Genomic DNA, 22,419 nt, shown 5'->3' with positions numbered 1-22,419 from the left:
GTTGCCTTGGTTCAGATACACCTCCTCCTTCCCCGTAGTCTGAGATCAGACACCCTCCGCTGAACAGAGAACCTAGAGTCGACGGTACTCCTCTAGGTACACGCTTGTTACGCCTGCAACAGTTACTTTCTGATCCAAGTGCTCTTCTCCAACTCAAAAGTTTGCCCGCTATCTATTATTATCAATTACTTCTCCCTCAAGTCTTCCAGATGAGGAGATTTACAGCCGAAGAAAAGGGGAAAGGATTGATTACTAGAGACCCAAGCAAACCCCGAATCCGCATAAGAGCCCCAGACTTTGATCCCTCAGAGCTCATCAAAGATAACCTGCTCACGTTGGTAGGACGACCCCAAAGAACAGAGGATGTCAGTAGTTCTATCGGCGTTACCTAAAGTATGGAACCTCGTGGGAAAAACAGTCGGTGCAGAACTTGGAAACGATGTTTTCCACTTCCGTTTCCAGGAGGAAGGTGACCTCCAAACGGTACTTCACAATCGACCATACAACTATGGACGGTGGATGGTGCTCATCCAGAGATGGGAGCCGATAATCTCTGCATCATTTCCGTCACAAATACCATTCCGGATCTCCCTAAGAGGAATTCCCCTTCACTACTGGCATGAAAAGGTGGTTAGCAACATTGGTCTCGAGTTTGGTGAACTGGAGACATATGAAGTCACAAAGTCTAGTGCACATATACGTTGTGTTGTCGATGGTCTCAAACCGCTGATAATGGAATCAATTCTTGAGTTTGACTCTGGCGAGGAGAGCTTGATAACCCTAGAATATGAGAAGCTAGGTAATCACTGCTCTTACTGCTATCGCCTGACACACCTCCAGTCTCAATGTCCCGAGAAGCCAAAAGAAGAAAATGCTAAGAGTACAACCCGCGCCGGCACGCCTCCCACCCGCCACGACGATATGAGAACTACAAGAGACCGAGAGGATATCGCTGGAAAGCAAACAAACTTTAATGGCAGGAGGGACAGATATGGCAATCCTTTCGGTAACAGAGTTTCTCACGCAAATAGAGCTCAAGGTCCCAAGAACAAGATTGCGGCACACTCGAACCCCCAATACGTAAAGTATGGGAACATGGAATATCGTCCAAAAATGACTCTACCACAGAACACCAACTCTCCCCATTCAGGCCGTAGAGGTTCCCGCATTGGTGACCACCCGTATGCAAACGACGAAGCTACTTCAAAACTACAAGAACAAAATATGGTTAATCAGGTGGAAGACCAAGTTATAGGCCCATCGTCGCAGATAACACCTACACAAAGACCTCTTGAGCGCAACCTTGACGAGGTGGACTTTCCGGTAAGACAAGTCCCTACAGCTGCAGAGGTTTTAGATGACATAAATGAAGCGACTCTACGCTACTTAAATGTGGATGATCCTATTGAAAGAGCAGCAAGACAACATCGCATCCTTCAAAGTGAAATAAATGGATCAGTTGAAGCTACAGTCGCTGGCATCATCCAACACTCAGTGGATACTGTAAATCTCATGCCAAGTCTATCTGTTCCGTCTGTGCTAGCCCCCTCGGAGGATCAAGACAAGGGTCCGACTACACAAAGCACCAATGTACCAAAAAAGAGAGGACGACCACCAAAACCCCGATCCACGCGAGCTATTCAGAACAGTCCTCGAGTATTTACAAGTCTATCTTCCAGGAGGTGGACTCTGAATGTTGTAAGATCATCTCCTAGTACCCATACTCGAAACACTCCAAGAACTACAAGGCAAGCGTCGCGAGCACAGTCACAACAAAGGCAAACCGGAAAGTCAATTGCAGGGCCATCAAGCAATACAAATGCGGACGCAAATAAACGTCCTCAGTTGGATTTTCCCGAGGAACCCCCCCATCTACCTTAGTGACGTTCAGCTGGAACTGTTTCGGACTGGAGAACACCGAAACAGTCCAGCGCATCAGGGAGATTCACAAACAAATATCTCCTGATGTCTTCTTCTTGATGGAAACCAAGAACCCAGATGATTTCATGCTGAAAGAATTGGACTTCCTAGATCAGTATAAGCGCATTCTTGTTTCCCCGAGAGACCAAATAGTGGTGGCTTGGCTCTCTTTTGGAAGAATGATCTAAATCTCACAGTTCTCAGCTCTAATAAGAATGTAATTGATACTGAAATTACTCATAAAGGCAACTTCTTCTTTGGTTCATTCATCTATGGTGAACCAAATGTGTCGAAAAGAGGATATGTGTGGGACCAAATCCTATATATTTCAGCAAATAGAGATCAGCCCTGGTTCCTTAACCGAGATTTCAACAAAATTATTAATAACTCGGAGAAGGATGGTGGACCCTTACGTTCTGAAGGGTCCTTTGCTGCCTTCCGTAACCTTCTGGCTCAATGCGATCTCTTTGATCTGAAATATTCTGGCAACCCACTCTCATGGCGAGGGAAGAGACGCACACACCTAGTTTTTTGCAGACTCGACAGAGCTATGGTCAATAGCCACTGGTCATACATGTTTCCCACGGCAAGGAGTCACTACATGGAATTCAACGGCTCAGACCATCGGCCTTTAGTATCCATTTTCGACTCAGCAAAAAGGAAGTCCAACCGCATCTTTAGATACGATCGTCGGCTTAAAGATAATCAAGAGGTTAAAGACCTCATTACCACAACCTGGCTCGCTGCAGAGAACTTACACTCGGAGGTGCGACTAGCTAAAGTCAGGCAAGCCTTAGTGCAATGGAGCAAAGAGAAGCACCTTAATAGCCGAGAAACAATCGAGCGAATTAAGAAAGAGCTAGATGAAGCTCTGAGTAGTCGTGTCGGGGATGAGGACCTGATTTATAGGTTGAATAATGAACTGATCGCAGCATACAAAGCAGAAGATGATTTTTGGCGACAACGAAGCAGAATTATCTGGCTAGCTTCTGGTGATAAAAACACTCAGTTCTTTCACGCAGTTGCGACAAGAAGGAAAGCGCGCAACCGCATCTCTGTCATAGAGGATGCAGAAGGGAAGATTTTCCATGAAGAGGAACATATTGCAGCTCAGATAGCAGAGTACTATGACAAACTTTTCAAATCTTCCTCACTCCCCTCATCTAGAGAAGAGACAGTAGCGATTGTTACGGAAGCCATCTCTCCTTGTATCACAGCGGAAATGAACCAATCTCTAACGAGTGTTCCATCTTTCCAAGAGATCCGGGAAGCTCTCTTTTCTATCCACCCTGACAAGGCCCCCGGCCCGGATGGTTTCTCGGCCTGCTTTTTCCAATCCAACTGGGTCACTATTGGGGAGGCTATATGTAAGGAAGTACAAGGGTTCTTCACTTCAGGGATAATGAGGGATACCACAAACCGTACGTTCGTCAGACTTATTCCGAAGGGATCAGGGCCAAAGCTTGTATCCGACTACAGGCCGATAGATTTATGCAATGTGACGTACAAGCTTATATCCAAGATACTCTCACTTCGACTCCGACCTATCCTCCAGAGCATCATTGGAGAGAATCAATCCGCCTTCGTCAAAGATCGAGCTATCTCGGACAACGTCCTCATCACACACGAGCTCTTGTACTATCTCAAAAACTCGGAAGCAAAGTTTAACTGTTCAATGGCGGTTAAAACGGATATGAGTAAGGCGTATGATCGACTAGAATGGGACTTCATTCGGATTGTCCTAGAGCGTCTAGGCCTCGATACGATATGGACTAGCTGGATCATGACGTGTGTGTCCTCAGTCTCAAACTCCTACCTGCTAGACGACTCAGCTCACGGGTCTGTTATACCGTCACGAGGCATCCGACAGGGTGATCCGCTCTCTCCTTACTTGTTCATTTTTTGCGGAGAAGTTCTGTCGGGACTTTGTCGGAAAGCACATTCGAGTGGACACATGACAGGACTGAGAGTGTCAACGAAAGCACCTAGAATCAACCATCTTCTCTTTGCCGACGACACGTTGTTTTTTCTAAACACCGACGTGGGCAGCTGCGCGACACTTAGCAACATCCTACGCAAGTATGAAACTGCGTCCGGCCAGATGATAAACACAGACAAATCTTCCATCTCCTTTTCCTCGCAAACCCCACAGGAGACACGTCAACGTGTCCATAATTACCTTGGGATCGAGAAAGAAGGTGGAGTGGGGAAATATCTAGGCTTACCGGAGCACTTTGGACGACACAAGCGTGACCTCTTCACTAGCATTGTGGAACGCATCCGACAGCGAGCAAACAGTTGGTCGACTCGACGGTTAACGAGTGCAGGGAAGTTAGTCATGCTAAAATCGATTCTCTCGGCTATTCCCACCTATGCAATGACTTGTTTCCTCCTTCCGGTTAGTCTTTGTCAGCGAATACAGTCACCCCTTACGAGATTCTGGTGGGACTCATGCGAAGGGAAGAGAAAAATGTGTTGGGTTTCGTGGGAGCGTATCACTAAACCCAAGGATTTGGGAGGGTTAGGAATCCGAGATATCCAGTTGTTCAACACGGCACTCCTAGCAAAGCAAGATTGGCGCATAGTTACAAAACCAGAAGGTCTGCTGGCTCGTGTGCTCCTAGGGAAATACTGTAAGGCTTCCCCTTTCTTATCAGTGCAGCCCCCCAAAGAATGCTCCCATGGTTGGAGGAGCATACTGGCTGGAAGAGACCTTCTTACATTGAAACTGAGTGCAGTCATCGGGAATGGAGAGTCGATTAAAGTGTGGAAAGACCACTGGCTGAGCACGGTTACACATACGACGCCTTATGGGCCGGTCCTAGAAAAGCACCAGGATTTGGTTGTGTCCGATTTTTTGACACGAGAGACTAAACAATGGAACATTGCGGCACTAAAGGAGGTTTTCCCTCTATTGGTTGATACCATTACGTTACTAAAACCAAGCATGACTGGGAGATCAGACGGTGTAGTTTGGTTGGGTTCACGATCAGGCTACTTTGCAGCAGCTGAACTGGAACAACAGCAAACGACAACGGCGTAAACTCCAGACTGGAAGAAGCTCATTTGGACGGGACGTACGTCACCCAAGATTAAACTCTTTCTGTGGAAGATAACTCAAGGAGCACTCCCGACAGGAGCCAATCTACAGCGACGGGGACTTCTGCAACATACTACATGCGTGAGATGCGGAGAAGTAGAAACCGAGTCCCATTTATTCCTCCACTGTGAGTATGCGGAAAAAATTTGGTCTGCCTCCTTGTTTAAAGACCAGGTTACCCCCTCTACCTGCTCTGAATTCTTAGAAGCTCTCAAGCTTGGGAAGATAGCAACTTGTCTCCCACCTGTGTGGGTGGTTTCGGATGTGTTTCCATGGATATGCTGGTTTATATGGCTAGCAAGAAACCAACTGATCTTTGAAAAAAGATTCATCAAACAAGAGGAATCACTAGCCAAAGCCAGAGGAGCCGCACGTGAATGGAACTTGGCCCAGCCCCCACCAAAAGCTCAACCCCAGCGCACTAACAGCCGCATGACCACTCCCGATCTGGATGATCTAATCGTATGTTACTCAGATGCAGCCTGGAAAAAGGAGTCCAACATAGCTGCCTTCGGGTGTATCTTCAAGGACAAGCGGGGATCGACAATATCCGAGACCTCCTGCGTGGAAAAAAACGTGCCATCACCATTGGTAGCTGAAGCTTTGGCACTACGATGCGCCCTCCTCACTGCCATCTCCCTAGACTTTTCAAAAATCTGTTTCAAAACAGATTGCCAGACGCTCATTACAGCGCTCACCTCGACTGTTCCTCCGGCGGATCTCTACGGGATCATCCAGGACATCGACCATCTATCTTCACTCTTTGTTTCTGTATCTTTCAAATTCCTAGCTAGAAATTTCAATTCTGCAGCAGATAAACTGGCTAAATCTGCACTTTGTACTGCTACTTTCTCTATCCCATAGAATGGGTATGAGTTTGGTTTCTTAATATATTTGTGTTAAAAGAAAACCATTATAAAATTGATATTCTCTAAAGAAATGGAGACAACAAAGGTTTCAAGCCTCTTTGACCATCACCATATATTAGTACATGAGGCAACTATGCATTAAAGAAATATTGTTATATTTTTTGAATTTTTCTCAAAATCTATGTGTTAACCCCTACGAAAATATTGAATTTTACGTTAAACGCTATATACACTGAAGCCTAAACTTTTTAGTGTTGTTTTAAAATTGCTAACACTATTCTAAATTTGTGTTAATGTATGTTAAACACTCTTTTATGGTATATGAGAATCGTTATAATTTTTATCAATTAATTTAGTAAAACTTCATAATACTCTTTAAATCGGTGGAATAACCACTATAAAATCCCTATTTTCTTGAAAAACAAAGACAACAAAGGCTCCAAAACTATTTTAACATCATCATACGTTAGTGTAGGATGCAACTATTCATTAAAACAATATTGTCATATTTTTTGAAATTTTCTTAAATTAATTTATATACTGAACCCCATAACCTTTAGTGTTGTTTTAAAATTTCTAACCATATTCTACATTTGTATTAATGTATTGTAAACTCTCTTTCAAGGTATATGAGCATCATTTAGTTTTAAAAAAATTAATTTAGTAAAATTTCATATATTCCCTAAATTAGTGGACTAACCATTATAAAATCACTATTTCCTAGAGAAATTGACACAACAAAGGTTCCAAACCTCTTTGACGATCATCGTATATTAGTATATGATGCAACTATGCGTTAAAGCAATACTGTTTTATTTTTTGAAATTTTCTCAAAATCTATCTGTACCCGTACGAAAATATTGAGTTTTACGTTAAACGCTCTATATACTCAAACCTAAACTTTAATTGTTGTTTTAAAATTTCTAACCACATTCTACATTTGTATTAATGTATGTTAAACACTCTTTTACGGTATATAAGAATCATTATAATTTTTTATCAATTAATTTAGTAAAATTTTATAATACTCCCTAAATCGATGGAATAACCACTATAAAATCGCTATTTTCTTGAAAAACGGAGACAACAAAGACTTCAAACCTCTTTCAACATAATCATATGTTAGTGCAGCATGCAACTATGTATTAAAACAATATTGTTTATTTTTTGAAATTTTCTCTAAATCTACGTGCTAACCCCTACAAAAATATTGAATATCAGTAAATGTTTTATATACTGAACACTATAATCTTTAGTGTTGTTTAAAAATTTATAACCATATTCTAAATTTGTATTAATATACACTAAACTCTCTTTCATGGTATATGAGCATCGTTCAATTTTTTTAAAAAATAATTTAGTAAAATTTCATATATTCCCTAAATTAGTGGACTAACCATTATAAAATCGCTATTCTCTAGAGAAATAAAGACAACAAAGGTTCCAAACCTCTTTTACCATTATCATATATTAGTACATGAGGAACTATGCATTAAATCAATATTGTTATATTTTTTGAATTTTTCTCAAAATCTATGTGTTAACAACCCCTACGAAAATATTGAGTTTTAGTTAAACGTTCTATACACTGAGGCCTAAAATTTTTAGTGTTGTTTTAAAATTTCTAACCACATTCTACTTTTGTATTAATGTATGTTAAACACTCTTTTACGGCATATAAGAATCATTATAATTTTTTATCAATTAATTTAGTAAAACATCATAATATTCCCTAAATCGGTGGAATAACTACTATAAAATCCATATTTTCTTGAAAACAAAGACAACAAAGGCTCCAAACCTCTTTCAATATCATCATATGTTAGCGCATGATGCAACTATGCATTAAAACAATATTTTTAAATTTTCTCAAAATCTATGTGCTAACCCCTACAAAAATATTGAATTTCAATAAATGCTTTATATACTGGACCCTATAATCTTTAGTGATGTTTTAAATTTTCTAACCACATTCTACATTTGTATTAATGTATGCTAAACTCTCTTTTATGGTACATAAGCATCGTTTATTTTTTTTATAAATTAATTTAGTAAAATTTCATATACTCTCTAAATTAGTGGACTAACCATTATAAAATCGCTCTTTTCTAGAGAAATAGAGACAACAAAGATTCTAAACCTCTTTGACCATCACCATATATTAGTATAAGAGGTAACTATGTATTAAAGCAATATTGTTATATTTTTTTGAATATTTCTCAAAATCTATGTATTAACCCTCACGAAAATATTGAGTTTTACGTTAAACGCTCTATAACCTGAAGCCTAAATTTTTTAGTGTTGTTTTAAAATTTCTAGCCACATTCTACATTTGTATTAATGTATTTTAAACACTCTTTTATGGTATATGAGAATCGTTATAACGTTTTATCAATTAATTTAGTAACACTTCGTAATACTCCATAAATCGGTGGAATAACCACCATAAAATCCCTATTTTCTTGAAAAACAAAGACAACAAAGGCTCCAAACCTCTTTCAACATCATCATATGTTAGTGTGAGATGAAAGTATGCATTAAAACAATATTGTTATATTTTTTGAAATTTGCTCAAAATTTACCCCTACAAAAATATTGAATTTTAGTAAATTTTTTATATACTGAAGCCTATAATATTTAGTGTTGTTTTAAAATTTCTAACCACATTCTACGTTTGTATTATTGTATGCTAAACTCTCTTTCATGGTACATGAGCATCGTTCAATTTTTTTTAAATTAAATTAGTAAAATTTCAAATACTCCCTAAATTAGTGGTCTAACCATTATAAAATCGCTATTTTCTAGAGAAATTGAGACAACAAAAGTTCCAAATCTCTTTGATCATCACCATATATTAGTACAGGAGGCAACTGTGTATTAAAGCAATATTGTTATATTTTTTGAATTTTTCTCAAAATCTATGTGTTAACCCTTACGAAAATATTGAGTTTTACGTTAAACGCTCTATACACTGAAGCCTAAACTTTTTAGTGTTGTTTTAAAATTTCAAGCCACATTCTAAATTTGTATTAATGTATGTTAAACACTTTTTTATGGTATATGAGAATCGTTATAAATTTTTATCAATTAATTTAGTAAAACTTCATAATACTCCCTAAATCGGTAAAATAACCACTACAAAATCCCTATTTTCTTGAAAAACGGAGACAACAAAAGCTCCAAACATATTTTAACATCATCATATGTTAGTGCAGGATGCAACTATGCTTTAAAACAATATTTTCTTTTTTTTTGAAATTTTCTCAAAATCTACGTGCTAACCCATATAAAAATATTGAATTTCAATAAATGCTTTATATACTGAACCCTGTAATCTTTAGTGTTGTTTTTAAATTCCTAACCACATTCAAAATTTGTATTAATGTATGCTAAACTCTCTTTCATGGTACATAAGCATCAATCAATTTCTTTAAAAAATAATTTAGTAAAATTTCGTATACTCCATAAATTAGTGGACTAACAATTATAAAATCGCTATTTTCTAGAGAAATGGAGACAACAAAGGTTTCAAACCTTTTTGACGATCATCATATATTAGTACAGGAGAAAACTACGCATTAAAGAAATATTGTTATATTTTTTTATTTTTTTTCAAAATCCGTGTGTTAACCCCTACGAAAATATTGAGTTTTACGTTAAACGCTCTATACACTGAAGCTTAAACTTTTTATTGTTGTTTTAAAATTTATAACCACATTCTAAATTTGTATTAATGTATGTTAAACACTCTTTTATGGTATATAAGATTCATTATAATTTTTTATCAATTAATTTAGTAAAACTTCATAATACTCCCAAAATCGGTGGAATAACCACTATAAAATCCCTATTTTCTTGAAAAACGGAGACAACAAAGGCTCTAAACCTCTTTCAACATCATCATATATTAGTGCAGGATGCAACTATGCATTAAAACAATATTTTTAAATTTTTGAAATTTTCTCAAAATCTATGTGCTAACCCCTACAAAAATATTGAATTTCAATAAATGCTTTATATAATTAACCCTATAATCTTTAGTGTTGTTTTAAAATTTCTAACCACATTCTACATTTGTATTAATGTATGTTAAACTCTCTTTCATGGTGCATAAGCATCGTTTATTTTCCTTTATAAATTAATTTAGTAAAATTTCATATACTTCCTAAATTTGGGGACTAACCGTCATAAAATCGCTCTTTTCAAGAGAAATAGAGACAACAAAGCTTCTAAACCTCTTTGAACATCACCATATATTAGTGCATGAGGCAACTATGCATTAAAGAAATATTTTTATAATTTTTCTCAAAATCTATGTATTAACCTTACGAAAATATTGAGTTTTACGTTAAACGCTCTATAACATGAAGCCTAAACTTTTTAGTGTTGTCTTAAAATTTCTAGCCAAATTCTACATTTGTATTAATGTATGTTAAACACTCTTTTACGGTATATGAGAATCGTTATAACTTTTTATCATTTAATTTAGTAAAACTTCGTAATACTCCATAAATCGGTGGAATAACCACTATAAAATCCCTATTTTCTTGAAAAACAAAGACAACTAAGGCTCCAAACCACTTTCAACATCATCATATGTTAGTGTGAGATGAAAGTATGCATTAAAACAATATTGTTATTTTTTTTGAAATTTGCTCAAAATCTACCCATACAAAAATATTGAATTTCAGTAAATTTTTTATATACTGAAGCCTATAATATTTAGTGTTGTTTTAAAATTTCTAACCACATTCTACGTTTGTATTATTGTATGCTAAACTCTCTTTCATGGTACATGAGCATCGTTCAATTTTTTTAAAATTAAATTAGTAAAATTTCATATACACCCTAAATTAGTGGTCTAACCATTATAAAATCGCTATTTTCTAGAGAAATTGAGACAACAAAAGTTCCAAATCTCTTTGATCATCACCATATATTAGTACAGGAGGCAACTGTGTATTAAAGCAATATTGTTATATTTTTTGAATTTTTCTCAAAATCTATGTGTTAACCCTTACGAAAATATTGAGTTTTACGTTAAACGCTCTATACACTGAAGCCTAAACTTTTTAGTGTTGTTTTAAAATTTCAAGCCACATTCTAAATTTGTATTAATGTATGTTAAACACCTTTTTATGGTATATGAGAATCGTTATAAATTTTTATCAATTAATTTAGTAAAACTTCATAATACTCCCTAAATCGGTAAAATAACCACTACAAAATCCCTATTTTCTTGAAAAACGGAGACAACAAAAGCTCCAAACATATTTTAACATCATCATATGTTATTGCAGGATGCAACTATGCTTTAAAACAATATTTTCTTATTTTTTGAAATTTTCTCAAAATCTACGTGCTAACCCATATAAAAATATTGAATTTCAATAAATGCTTTATATACTGAACCCTGTAATCTTTAGTGTTGTTTTTAAATTCCTAACCACATTCAAAATTTGTATTAATGTATGCTAAACTCTCTTTCATGGTACATAAGCATCAATCAATTTCTTTAAAAAATAATTTAGTAAAATTTCGTATACTCCCTAAATTAGTGGACTAACAATTATAAAATCGCTATTTTCTAGAGAAATGGAGACAACAAAGGTTTCAAACCTTTTTGACGATCATCATATATTAGTACATGAGAAAACTACGCATTAAAGAAATATTGTTATATTTTTTTATTTTTTTTCAAAATCCGTGTGTCCCTACGAAAATATTGAGTTTTACGTTAAACGCTCTATACACTGAAGCTTAAACTTTTTATTGTTGTTTTAAAATTTATAACCACATTCTACATTTGTATTAATGTATGTTAAACACTCTTTTATGGTATATAAGATTCATTATAATTTTTTATCAATTAATTTAGTAAAACTTCATAATACTCCCAAAATCGGTGGAATAACCACTATAAAATCCCTATTTTCTTGAAAAACGGAGACAACAAAGGCTCTAAACCTCTTTCAACATCATCATATATTAGTGCAGGATGCAACTATGCATTAAAACAATATTTTTAAATTTTTGAAATTTTCTCAAAATCTATGTGCTAACCCCTACAAAAATATTGAATTTCAATAAATGCTTTATATAATTAACCCTATAATCTTTAGTGTTGTTTTAAAATTTCTAACCACATTCTACATTTGTATTAATGTATGTTAAAATCTCTTTCATGGTGCATAAGCATCGTTTATTTTCCTTTATAAATTAATTTAGTAAAATTTCATATACTTCCTAAATTTGGGGACTAACCGTCATAAAATCGCTCTTTTCAAGAGAAATAGAGACAACAAAGCTTCTAAACCTCTTTGAACATCACCATATATTAGTGCATGAGGCAACTATGCATTAAAGAAATATTTTTATAATTTTTCTCAAAATCTATGTATTAACCTTACGAAAATATTGAGTTTTACGTTAAACGCTCTATAACATGAAGCCTAAACTTTTTAGTGTTGTCTTAAAATTTCTAGCCAAATTCTACATTTGTATTAATGTATGTTAAACACTCTTTTATGGTATATGAGAATCGTTATAACTTTTTATCATTTAATTTAGTAAAACTTCGTAATACTCCATAAATCGGTGGAATAACCACTATAAAATCCCTATTTTCTTGAAAAACAAAGACAACTAAGGCTCCAAACCACTTTCAACATCATCATATGTTAGTGTGAGATGAAAGTATGCATTAAAACAATATTGTTTTTTTTTTTGAAATTTGCTCAAAATCTACCCATACAAAAATATTGAATTTCAGTAAATTTTTTATATACTGAAGCCTATAATATTTAGTGTTGTTTTAAAATTTCTAACCACATTCTACGTTTGTATTATTGTATGCTAAACTCTCTTTCATGGTACATGAGCATCGTTCAATTTTTTTAAAATTAAATTAGTAAAATTTCATATACACCCTAAATTAGTGGTCTAACCATTATAAAATCGCTATTTTCTAGAGAAATTGAGACAACAAAAGTTCCAAATCTCTTTGATCATCACCATATATTAGTACAGGAGGCAACTGTGTATTAAAGCAATATTGTTATATTTTTTGAATTTTTCTCAAAATCTATGTGTTAACCCTTACGAAAATATTGAGTTTTACGTTAAACGCTCTATACACTGAAGCCGAAACTTTTTAGTGTTGTTTTAAAATTTCAAGCCACATTCTAAATTTGTATTAATGTATGTTAAACACCTTTTTATGGTATATGAGAATCGTTATAAAGTTTTATCAATTAATTTAGTAAAACTTCATAATACTCCCTAAATCGGTAAAATAACCACTACAAAATCCCTATTTTCTTGAAAAACGGAGACAACAAAAGCTCCAAACCTATTTTAACATCATCATATGTTATTGCAGGATGCAACTATGCTTTAAAACAATATTTTCTTTTTTTTTGAAATTTTCTCAAAATCTACGTGCTAACCCATATAAAAATATTGAATTTCAATAAATGCTTTATATACTGAACCCTGTAATCTTTAGTGTTGTTTTTAAATTTCTAACCACATTCAAAATTTGTATTAATGTATGCTAAACTCTCTTTCATGGTACATAAGCATCAATCAAATTCTTTAAAAAATAATTTAGTAAAATTTCGTATACTCCCTAAATTAGTGGACTAACAATTATAAAATCGCTATTTTCTAGAGAAATGGAGACAACAAAGGTTTCAAACCTTTTTGACGATCATCATATATTAGTACAGGAGGAAACTACGCATTAAAGAAATATTGTTATATTTTTATATTTTTTTCAAAATCTGTGTGTTAACCCCTACGAAAATATTGAGTTTTACGTTAAACGCTCTATACACTGAAGCTTAAACTTTTTATTGTTGTTTTAAAATTTATAACCACATTCTACATTTGTATTAATGTATGTTAAACACTCTTTTATGGTATATAAGATTCATTATAATTTTTTATCAATTAATTTAGTAAAACTTCATAATACTCCCAAAATCGGTGGAATAACCACTATAAAATCCCTATTTTCTTGAAAAACGGAGACAACAAAGGCTCCAAACCTCTTTCAACATCATCATATATTAGTGCAGGATGCAACTATGCGTTAAAACAATATTTTTAAATTTTTGAAATTTTCTCAAAATCTATGTGCTAACCCCTACAAAAATATTGAATTTCAATAAATGCTTTATATAATTAACCCTATAATCTTTAGTGTTGTTTTAAAATTTCTAACCACATTCTACATTTGTATTAATGTATGTTAAACTCTCTTTCATGGTGCATAAGCATCGTTTATTTTCCTTTATAAATTAATTTAGTAAAATTTCATATACTTCCTAAATTTGGGGACTAACCGTCATAAAATCGCTCTTTTCAAGAGAAATAGAGACAACAAAGCTTCTAAACCTCTTTGAACATCACCATATATTAGTGCATGAGGCAACTATGTATTAAAGAAATATTGTTATAATTTTTCTCAAAATCTATGTATTAACCTTATGAAAATATTGAGTTTTAGGTTAAACGCTCTATAACATGAAGCCTAAACTTTTTAGTGTTGTCTTAAAATTTCTAGCCACATTCTACATTTGTATTAATGTATGTTAAACACTCTTTTATGGTATATGAGAATCGTTATAACTTTTTATCATTTAATTTAGTAAAACTTCGTAATACTCCATAAATCGGTGGAATAACCACTATAAAATCCCTATTTTCTTGAAAAACAAAGACAACTAAGGCTCCAAACCTCTTTCAACATCATCATATGTTAGTGTAGGATGCAACTATGCATTAAAACAATATTTTCATATTTTTTGAAATTTTCTCAAAATCTATGTGTTAACCCCTACAAAAATATTGAATTTCAGTAAATGCTTTATATACTCAACCATATAATCTTTAGTGTTGTTTTAAAATTTCTAACCACATTCTACATTTGTATTAATGTATGCTAAACTATCTTTTTTGTTTTATAAATAATTTAGTAAAATTTCATATAATCCCTAAATTAGTGGACTATCCATTATAAAATCGCTATTCTCTAGAGAAGTGGAGACAACAAAGACTCCAAAACTCTTTGACCATCATCATATATTAGTACATGAGGCAACTATGCATTAAAGAAATATTGTTATATTTTTTGATTTTTTTCTCAAAATCTATGTGTTAACCCCTACGAAAATATTGAGTTTTACGTTATACGCTCTATACACTGAAGGCTAAACTTTTTAGTGTTGTTTTAAAATTTCTAGACACATTCTACATTTTTATTGATGTATGTTAAACACTCTTTTATGGTATATGAGAATCGTTATAATTTTTTATCAATTAATTTAGTAAAACTTCATAATACTCCCTAAATCTGTGGAATAACCACTATAAATCCCTATTTTCTTGAAAAACGGAGACAACAAAGGCTTCAAACCTCTTTAAACATCATCATATGTTAGTGCATGATGCAACTATGCATTAAAACAATATTGTCATATTTTTTGAAGTTTTCTCAAAATCTATATTCTGACAACCCCTACAAAAATATTGAATTTCAGTAAATGCTTTATATACTGAACCCTATAATCTTTAGTGTTGTTTTAAAATTTCTAACCACATTCTACATTTGTATTAATGTATGTTAAACTCTCTTTCATGGTATTTGAGCATCGTTCAATTTTTTTAAAAATAATTTAGCAAAATTTCGTATACTCCCTAAATTAGTGGACTAACCGTAATAAAATCGCTATTCTCTAGAGAAGTGGAGACAACAAAGGTTCCAAACCTCTTTGACCATCATCATATATTAGTACAGGAGGCAACTATGCATTAAAGCAATATTTTTATATTTTTTGAATTTTTCTCATAATCTATGTGTACTCCTACGAAAATATTGAATTTTACGTTAAACGCTCTATATACTGAAGCCTAAACTTTTTAGTGTTGTTTTAAAATTTATAACCACATTATATATTTTTATTAATGTATGTTAAACACTCTTTTATGGTATATAAGAATCGTTATAATTTTTTATCAATTAATTTAGTAAAACTTCATAATACTCCCTAAATCGGTGGAATAACCATAATAAAATCGCTATTTTCTTGAAAAATGGAAACAACAAAAGCTCCAAACTTCTTTCAACATTATCATATTAGTGCAAGATGCAACTATGCATTAAAACAACATTGTCATATTTTTAAAAATTTTCTCAAAATTTATGTGCTAACTAACCCCTACAAAAATATTGAATTTTCAGTAAATGCTTTATATACTGAACCATATAATCTTTAGTGTTGTTTTAAAATTTCTAACTACATTTCTTATTTGTATTAATGTATGAAAAACTATCTTTCATGGTACATGAGCATCTTTTATTTTTTTTATAAATTAATTTAGTAAAATTTCAAATACTCCTTAAATTAGTGGACTAACCATTTTAAAATCGATATTCTCTAGAGAAATGGAGACAACAAAAGTCACAAAACTTTTTGACCATCACCATATATTAGTACAGAAGGCAATTATGCATTAAAGCAATATTGTTATATTTTTTGAAAAATTTTCAAAATCTATGTGTTAACCCCTACGAAAATATTGAGTTTTACATTAAACGCTCTATATGCTGAAGCCTAAACTTTTTAGCGTTAGTTTTACCAATAATCTTCTTGGAGCTCCCTATACCAACAGTTGGCCTGATATATTGAAGATTTTGGTGGATCAATAATCCATCGACAAAACAACTCTGTTTCTTATCAGATATGTGTTCCAAGTAACCTTACACTCTCTTTGGCGGGAGCGAAATAGACGTACGCATGGTGATCCACACCAGACTGCAGTCCGTTTACAGAGCTACGTACATTGATAGGATTGTGAGGAACAGGATCACAGTTACACAAAGACTAGGGAGGAAGGGGTATGAAGAAGCCATGAGAAGATGGTTTGACACACGATGACACTCTTAATATTGATGTCATTTTGAGCTTCAAGTTTTTTACCATTCAATCCTTAGAAAAGCTGATAGACATCAACCCAATGATGCATTCTTTGTAAAAAAAGCTTTAATAAATTTTAGATTCATTCAAAAAAATGTATACGAGACTCATGCTTAAGTACATTAAATGATGATTGGTCCATATTGTAGATTTGTAGGTAGTCTAATCTCTTTTCGCGATTATATTATTAGACTAATTACATTAAATGATGACTGGTCCATATTGTAGGTAAAATGATTTTAAAAATCTACAATCCAATAGTCATCAATGCACGAGACTATTAAAATCATTGTTTTCTCACTAAATAACACACCGATGAAGTTAAAAAAAAAAACACAATTCTCAACGGTTCATGTAATAAAAGAAACATATAATACTAGAAACGGAATGGAGTATGATAAACACATGGATCAAATATATTTGGTAATGATATAAAATTTATTCAACGGTTCATGTAATAAAAGAAGTTAGAGAAATTTCCAAATATAATATTTTTCGCAAAAATAGTTTTCAATGAAAAAAAATAAGTTTTATTAAAAGATTAGTAAAAATGTATTTTTACCCTACGGTTAACTAATCTAGACTTAGGGTTTAGAGTTAAGGGACGGAGTTTTGAGAATATGGTTTCAAATTTTAAAAAATAAAAAATAAATATTAAAAATTTCAAAATAAAAAAATTATTTTGGTCGTTTTTTTTAGGGTTATTTTGTGACAAAAAATTAAAAAGTAATATTTGAGAAAATTGACCTGAAAGTTAACCATGAGTTAAACTTGACAAGTGATAACAATAAAAATTGCTAGGTCGCATATTTCAATCCTGTGAAAATATTGCTTTGTTTAATAATAAAAAAAGAAATAAATATTTTTTTTTGATAAAGGGTTTTCTAAAAGAAATAATTATAATACTGATTTCATAACTAAACAAAACTATTAAAACAGGAAAGCTTAGTTTATTGCACTATTTTTAACTTCAAATAGTAAATTGCTAGGTCACATATTTTTTTTACTCTCACGGAATCTTTATGACAAATACATCTCCCCCAAACAAGGTTCGAACTCAGAGAGCAACGTCATTATGGACTACCTACACTTGGTAGATCTATAGTGTTGCTCCATCTTCCTAGAATACATCTTGACAGTTGTTATCAGTATTTTTACCCTGTAAAGACACATCAATAAGATCTTCTTGATCGTCATCACACTGGACCATGCCTTGATCATCAAATAACCATTTTTCGATCAAAGACAACGAGCTATGATCATCAGTAGTTGCTTCCGTGTCAACGATTGGTTTGCTCACACCTTTAAAAATACTTGTCTCCGTCATCAAATTTAACTTCTCATCAACTGATCCAGATTCTGAATTCGGTGACAACAAAGATTGATGATCAAGAACGCCTCCTTCACCGGTGCTTGAGCTCCTGTTGTTGGAGAGTGATGAAGTGTTAGGCACTGAAGAAGATGAGCTTGTCCAGTTCTGTAGTAACTTAGAGATGTTATCTGTGCTTGAGGCATAAGTAGCGGTGGCAGAATGATGAGGCTTTGGCGAGCCGAGATCAGGAGATATCGATGAAGTTGGTTGGTCAAGTGATAAGGCTTGGAACAAGGCTTGTTTGGCCATGTTGATGTCTGTTTGAAGCTTTTTCTCCCATTGTCCCTTGTTGGCGATTCTTTTGCTGTTGGTACATATGTTGTTGTTGTTGTTGTTACAAGACGACATCTCTGTCATATCGATGTTGTCTTCGTTGGTGATACCATTTTGACGCTGGAGTTTCTTTTTCAGATGAGTGTTCCAATAGTTCTTGATATCGTTGTCGGTCCTCTGAGATAGATATGATGCTATGGCTGCCCATCTAATTTTTAAAGACGATATCCAGTAAAATTAAGAAAAGTTTGTAACGAAACATTAATCGACAAATAAATAGACATATTGGAGATGAAAATAAATATAATATTATGTTTCATAAACTTAGATCAGACCAGTTAAAAGTGAGTGGATTAATTCATGCTATAAGTTATATATACATTAACATGTGATTCATCGTATACATATAGGATTCTTTAACATATATCAAACTTGTACACAATTTATTTATATAAACGGAGGATATTTAAATGAATAATTTTCACATACCTGTTACCCAAAAGAGCTTGGAGGTGGATGATCGTTTTCTCTTCATGCTGAGTGAAATTTCCTCGTTTGATCCCGGGACGAAGGTAATTAGTCCATCTAAGTCTGCAACTCTTGCTACATCTTAGCAAACCTGAAAACATATATACATGTACATGTTTTTAGTTAATGTGTAAGCTAATAAGGATGGTTTAGTATAAATAAGAAAAAGAAATGAAGATAAAGACCGGTGTTCTTAGGAACAGATCTCCAGTTTCCAGGGCCATGTTGTTGGATATAAGAGACCAAGGTTATGTCTTCTTCTGGAGTCCATGGTCCTTTCTTCACTACTATCTTCTCGCAACAAGGTGGTCTACCCATATCCACACGGATACGCTCTTGATCGTCTCCTCTGTTTCTTTTGTTCTTCCCTCTCTATTATATAAACAACTCAGGTATAGAGGGGTACAGTGTGTGTGTATAATTAAGCTATATAGTAACTAGTAAAACTCCAAGATTGTCTTCTTCGTTTTGATCCTCTTTGTTGCTGTTTGCTTGTTACAAGGGAGGTTTCAGTAAAGAGTTTGGATGTTAGAGAGAAAGACAAGCGTCTAGGTCACATGGGTCGTTTTTTTGGATCTATGTGCATTGAAATAAAGACACACCATACACATATTTAAACCCAATTGATCGCTAGCGCCTGAATTACAGTTTTTTAAAGCCGATGAATTACAGTTTTTTAAAGCCGATGAATTACAATTTTTATTATTTGTTTTCTTACAAATTTTTTTTCTCTTTATCATCTGAACATATGAAAAAACCTTATATAACTTTTATTTTTAACGTAACCCCTAAAAGAAAACAAATATTGATAAAAGAAAACAAATAAATCCTCTACGTGGCTGCTGATCCCAAAAAGAAGACTTTAAGGGAAAAGATTAAGACTTAAAGAGTCAATAGAGACAGCGAAGAGCATTTACTCATTTTCTTTTCCTTCTCTAAAAGGTCATCCCTTACTCTTCTATCTATATCTCCATGACTCTATCTTCACGTACGTGGCACTACCATTTAAAGGGTTGGCACTGCAGTTACGAGTATAGTTTATACCGATTATATAGGTGAGATTAAGATAATGTTTAATTAGTGTTGAGAATCATTCCTTCTCTTCACTATTTTCATCCTGAAATTAGTAGCGACTGGCTAGTCTGCAAACTATAGAACTTTATACAGACTCAGTTCATCAGACGACTTTTATACTAACCCAAAAGGAGTCGAAACGACAAATGCACAATATTTAACAAGTTGGGTTCCAAATCCAGATACCTAGGTTTCCCGTATCTTTTTTCGTATTTATTTCACCATCAAAGTTTAAAGATTACAAGTCAATCTTGGCATAATCGCAGCAGTTGCAGGTGCGGATTGTTGCAGTTTTAAGCGTTATTAAACGACTTGTACGATAAATACATCTGTTAAAAATTGCTGCGTTTGGAGATAATTATAACTTGTTAATTACCAAATGCAGTAGTGATTGGAGCAAAAAGTGGAGTCATGGTCGTAGCTAAATTAACAATATTTACATTTTAAATAATTACAAAATTATTAAAAGCATATTATTATAATAAACATAAAATTTTATTTATAAAATTATATTATTTTTTTTTTTTTAAATTATAGAAAATATTTTTCGTTTAAAGTATATAATATAAATTTTTAAAATAATATAAATTTTTAGTATTTTTAGTATTTTTAGTATTTCAATTTTAGTTTAATTGAATATTTTTATCTTTAACTAGTTTACCCTTCGGGAACCGTATGCAACCGCAAACGCTAACTAGAATCAGCTTTTAAACTTAAAAAGTTTAAAACAATTTGAAACGATTTATAGCGTTTTATGTAATTATTGCAAAACGTTGATAACCGTTACCGCCCGCAAAAAAACTGCTTTCGCGGTAATGGAGTAACTAGTCATGCCCTACGACTCTAACTCATAAGAAGCTCGACCAGATCAATGAAATACCGGAATTATCCTCATTATATTAGAATCGAATTAGATACTCTTTTCACGTGTTTCTTTAATGAACTTGTGAGAATATAAACTCTTATTTCAAGATCAAGATTAGACGTGGTTAATATATATAAAAAATTGGACGAATCCAGTTATAACCAATTTTCTTTTAAGTTAGAAGCGTATAAAACTTAACAAAATCTAACGTTGTAACTCACTGGAAGCTCTTCATGAAGTAAGAGTTGGAAACGTTCTTAAAAACTCACGGGAAGCTCTTCATCACTTCATGATAAGCCAACCTCCAAGTGATCATTTTTCCTTTCTTCTTTGAATATAAAGACAATAAATCTTCACTTGTTAGTTATATTATTATAGCTCTTCTTTTTTATAGCTTTGCATGTTGATAAGGGTACGTATACTGTGTTTTCTTAAAAACATCCAATTAATACAGTGTAACGAAACTATATTTCAGACTAATGATAAGATTTTTATATTCTTGATTGCTGATATTATCCATTTTCTGTATTATCGCGCATTTACTTATATACTGAGTTTTGAGTTTTCTTAAGATCAACCACTTCTAAATTCCGCCTCTGTTTATCTTTTCCAGCTCGAACAGATCACTGGACCAAACGTTGTTCGTTAATCTAATCGAATTTAATTGTGTTGGTTGCTTGTCCAAAGAATGGTTTAATAACGTCCACATTTACTCTTTGTTTACTTTATTAACGTTTACTTTTCAGTTGACAATTTATAGCACTACATCATTTGATGCCTAGGCGACATAAAAATTCAATGGTACGACAATTTATAGTTCAGTTACTGTTCTGTTTTAGTTTCTTTCAGCTTTAGTAATCTTCATTTAAGACAGTATATATATATTGGTAAGGGAGAAAAGTTAATTGGGATCGAAGTCCAAACTAGTCCTAAAATATATGGAAAAGCTGAGTATTCATGCTATTTAGAATGTCAGTCATCACCTTAAAAGTTATCATGGTTCAGGATATACTTTCCATATCGTCTAGAAGAAAAACACAAATTCTCAGGATTCTCCAAAAAGTATATGAAGAAAACTATTGTTTCATTTATTATACAAACTAACAAAATCCGTTTTTTCAAATAAGTGGTGTTTATTTGCTTCGTGCTCCAATTCTAGACGTTTTAGTTCTCTATTGAATTTATATTTTCAGATTGGTTATTTTTTTCTCTTGTTATTTGATTTGCATGGTTCAGGATATACTTTCCATATCGTCTACGTTGTGAATCATACAAGATATGAGGAAGAAGATGAAAACATAACTTTGTATCTCATTCAACTCTCTCTCTATACACTGCGGCCATTCTATCTTTATATACAAAGAGACCAAAGCTACTACTTGACCTAATGCTCACATTAGTATCCGTAAGCATCTAGGCAACCAAAACTGTTAAAG

At 33.3% G+C, this 22,419-nt stretch overlaps 2 protein-coding genes across 2 annotated transcripts; one reads left to right on the top strand and one right to left on the bottom strand.

Annotated features, from left to right (window-relative positions):
- The first annotated feature begins 5,452 nt into the window (after nucleotides 1-5,452).
- On the top strand, nucleotides 5,453-5,884 carry LOC125588558. The gene has a single exon (XM_048759967.1). It carries the CDS (start codon nucleotides 5,453-5,455, stop codon nucleotides 5,882-5,884), a length of 432 nt encoding a protein of 143 aa, XP_048615924.1.
- An 11,881-nt stretch (nucleotides 5,885-17,765) lies between these two features.
- Nucleotides 17,766-19,872, bottom strand: LOC106404459 (myb-related protein 306). Its single transcript, XM_013845183.3, has 3 exons — nucleotides 19,230-19,872; nucleotides 19,006-19,135; nucleotides 17,766-18,724 (listed from the first exon to the last, which is right to left on the bottom strand). The coding sequence occupies exons 1-3, from the start codon at nucleotides 19,360-19,362 to the stop codon at nucleotides 17,992-17,994; spliced, it is 996 nt and encodes a 331-aa protein (XP_013700637.2). The 5' UTR covers nucleotides 19,363-19,872; the 3' UTR covers nucleotides 17,766-17,991.
- Between the last annotated feature and the right edge of the window lie 2,547 nt (nucleotides 19,873-22,419).

This window comes from Brassica napus, chromosome C6 (genome assembly GCF_020379485.1).
Source record: "Brassica napus cultivar Da-Ae chromosome C6, Da-Ae, whole genome shotgun sequence".
Classification (NCBI taxonomy): Eukaryota; Viridiplantae; Streptophyta; class Magnoliopsida; order Brassicales; family Brassicaceae; genus Brassica; species Brassica napus.
The sequence above is the reverse complement of the archived record's forward strand: the minus strand, read 5'-3'. Positions and strand labels throughout refer to the sequence as shown.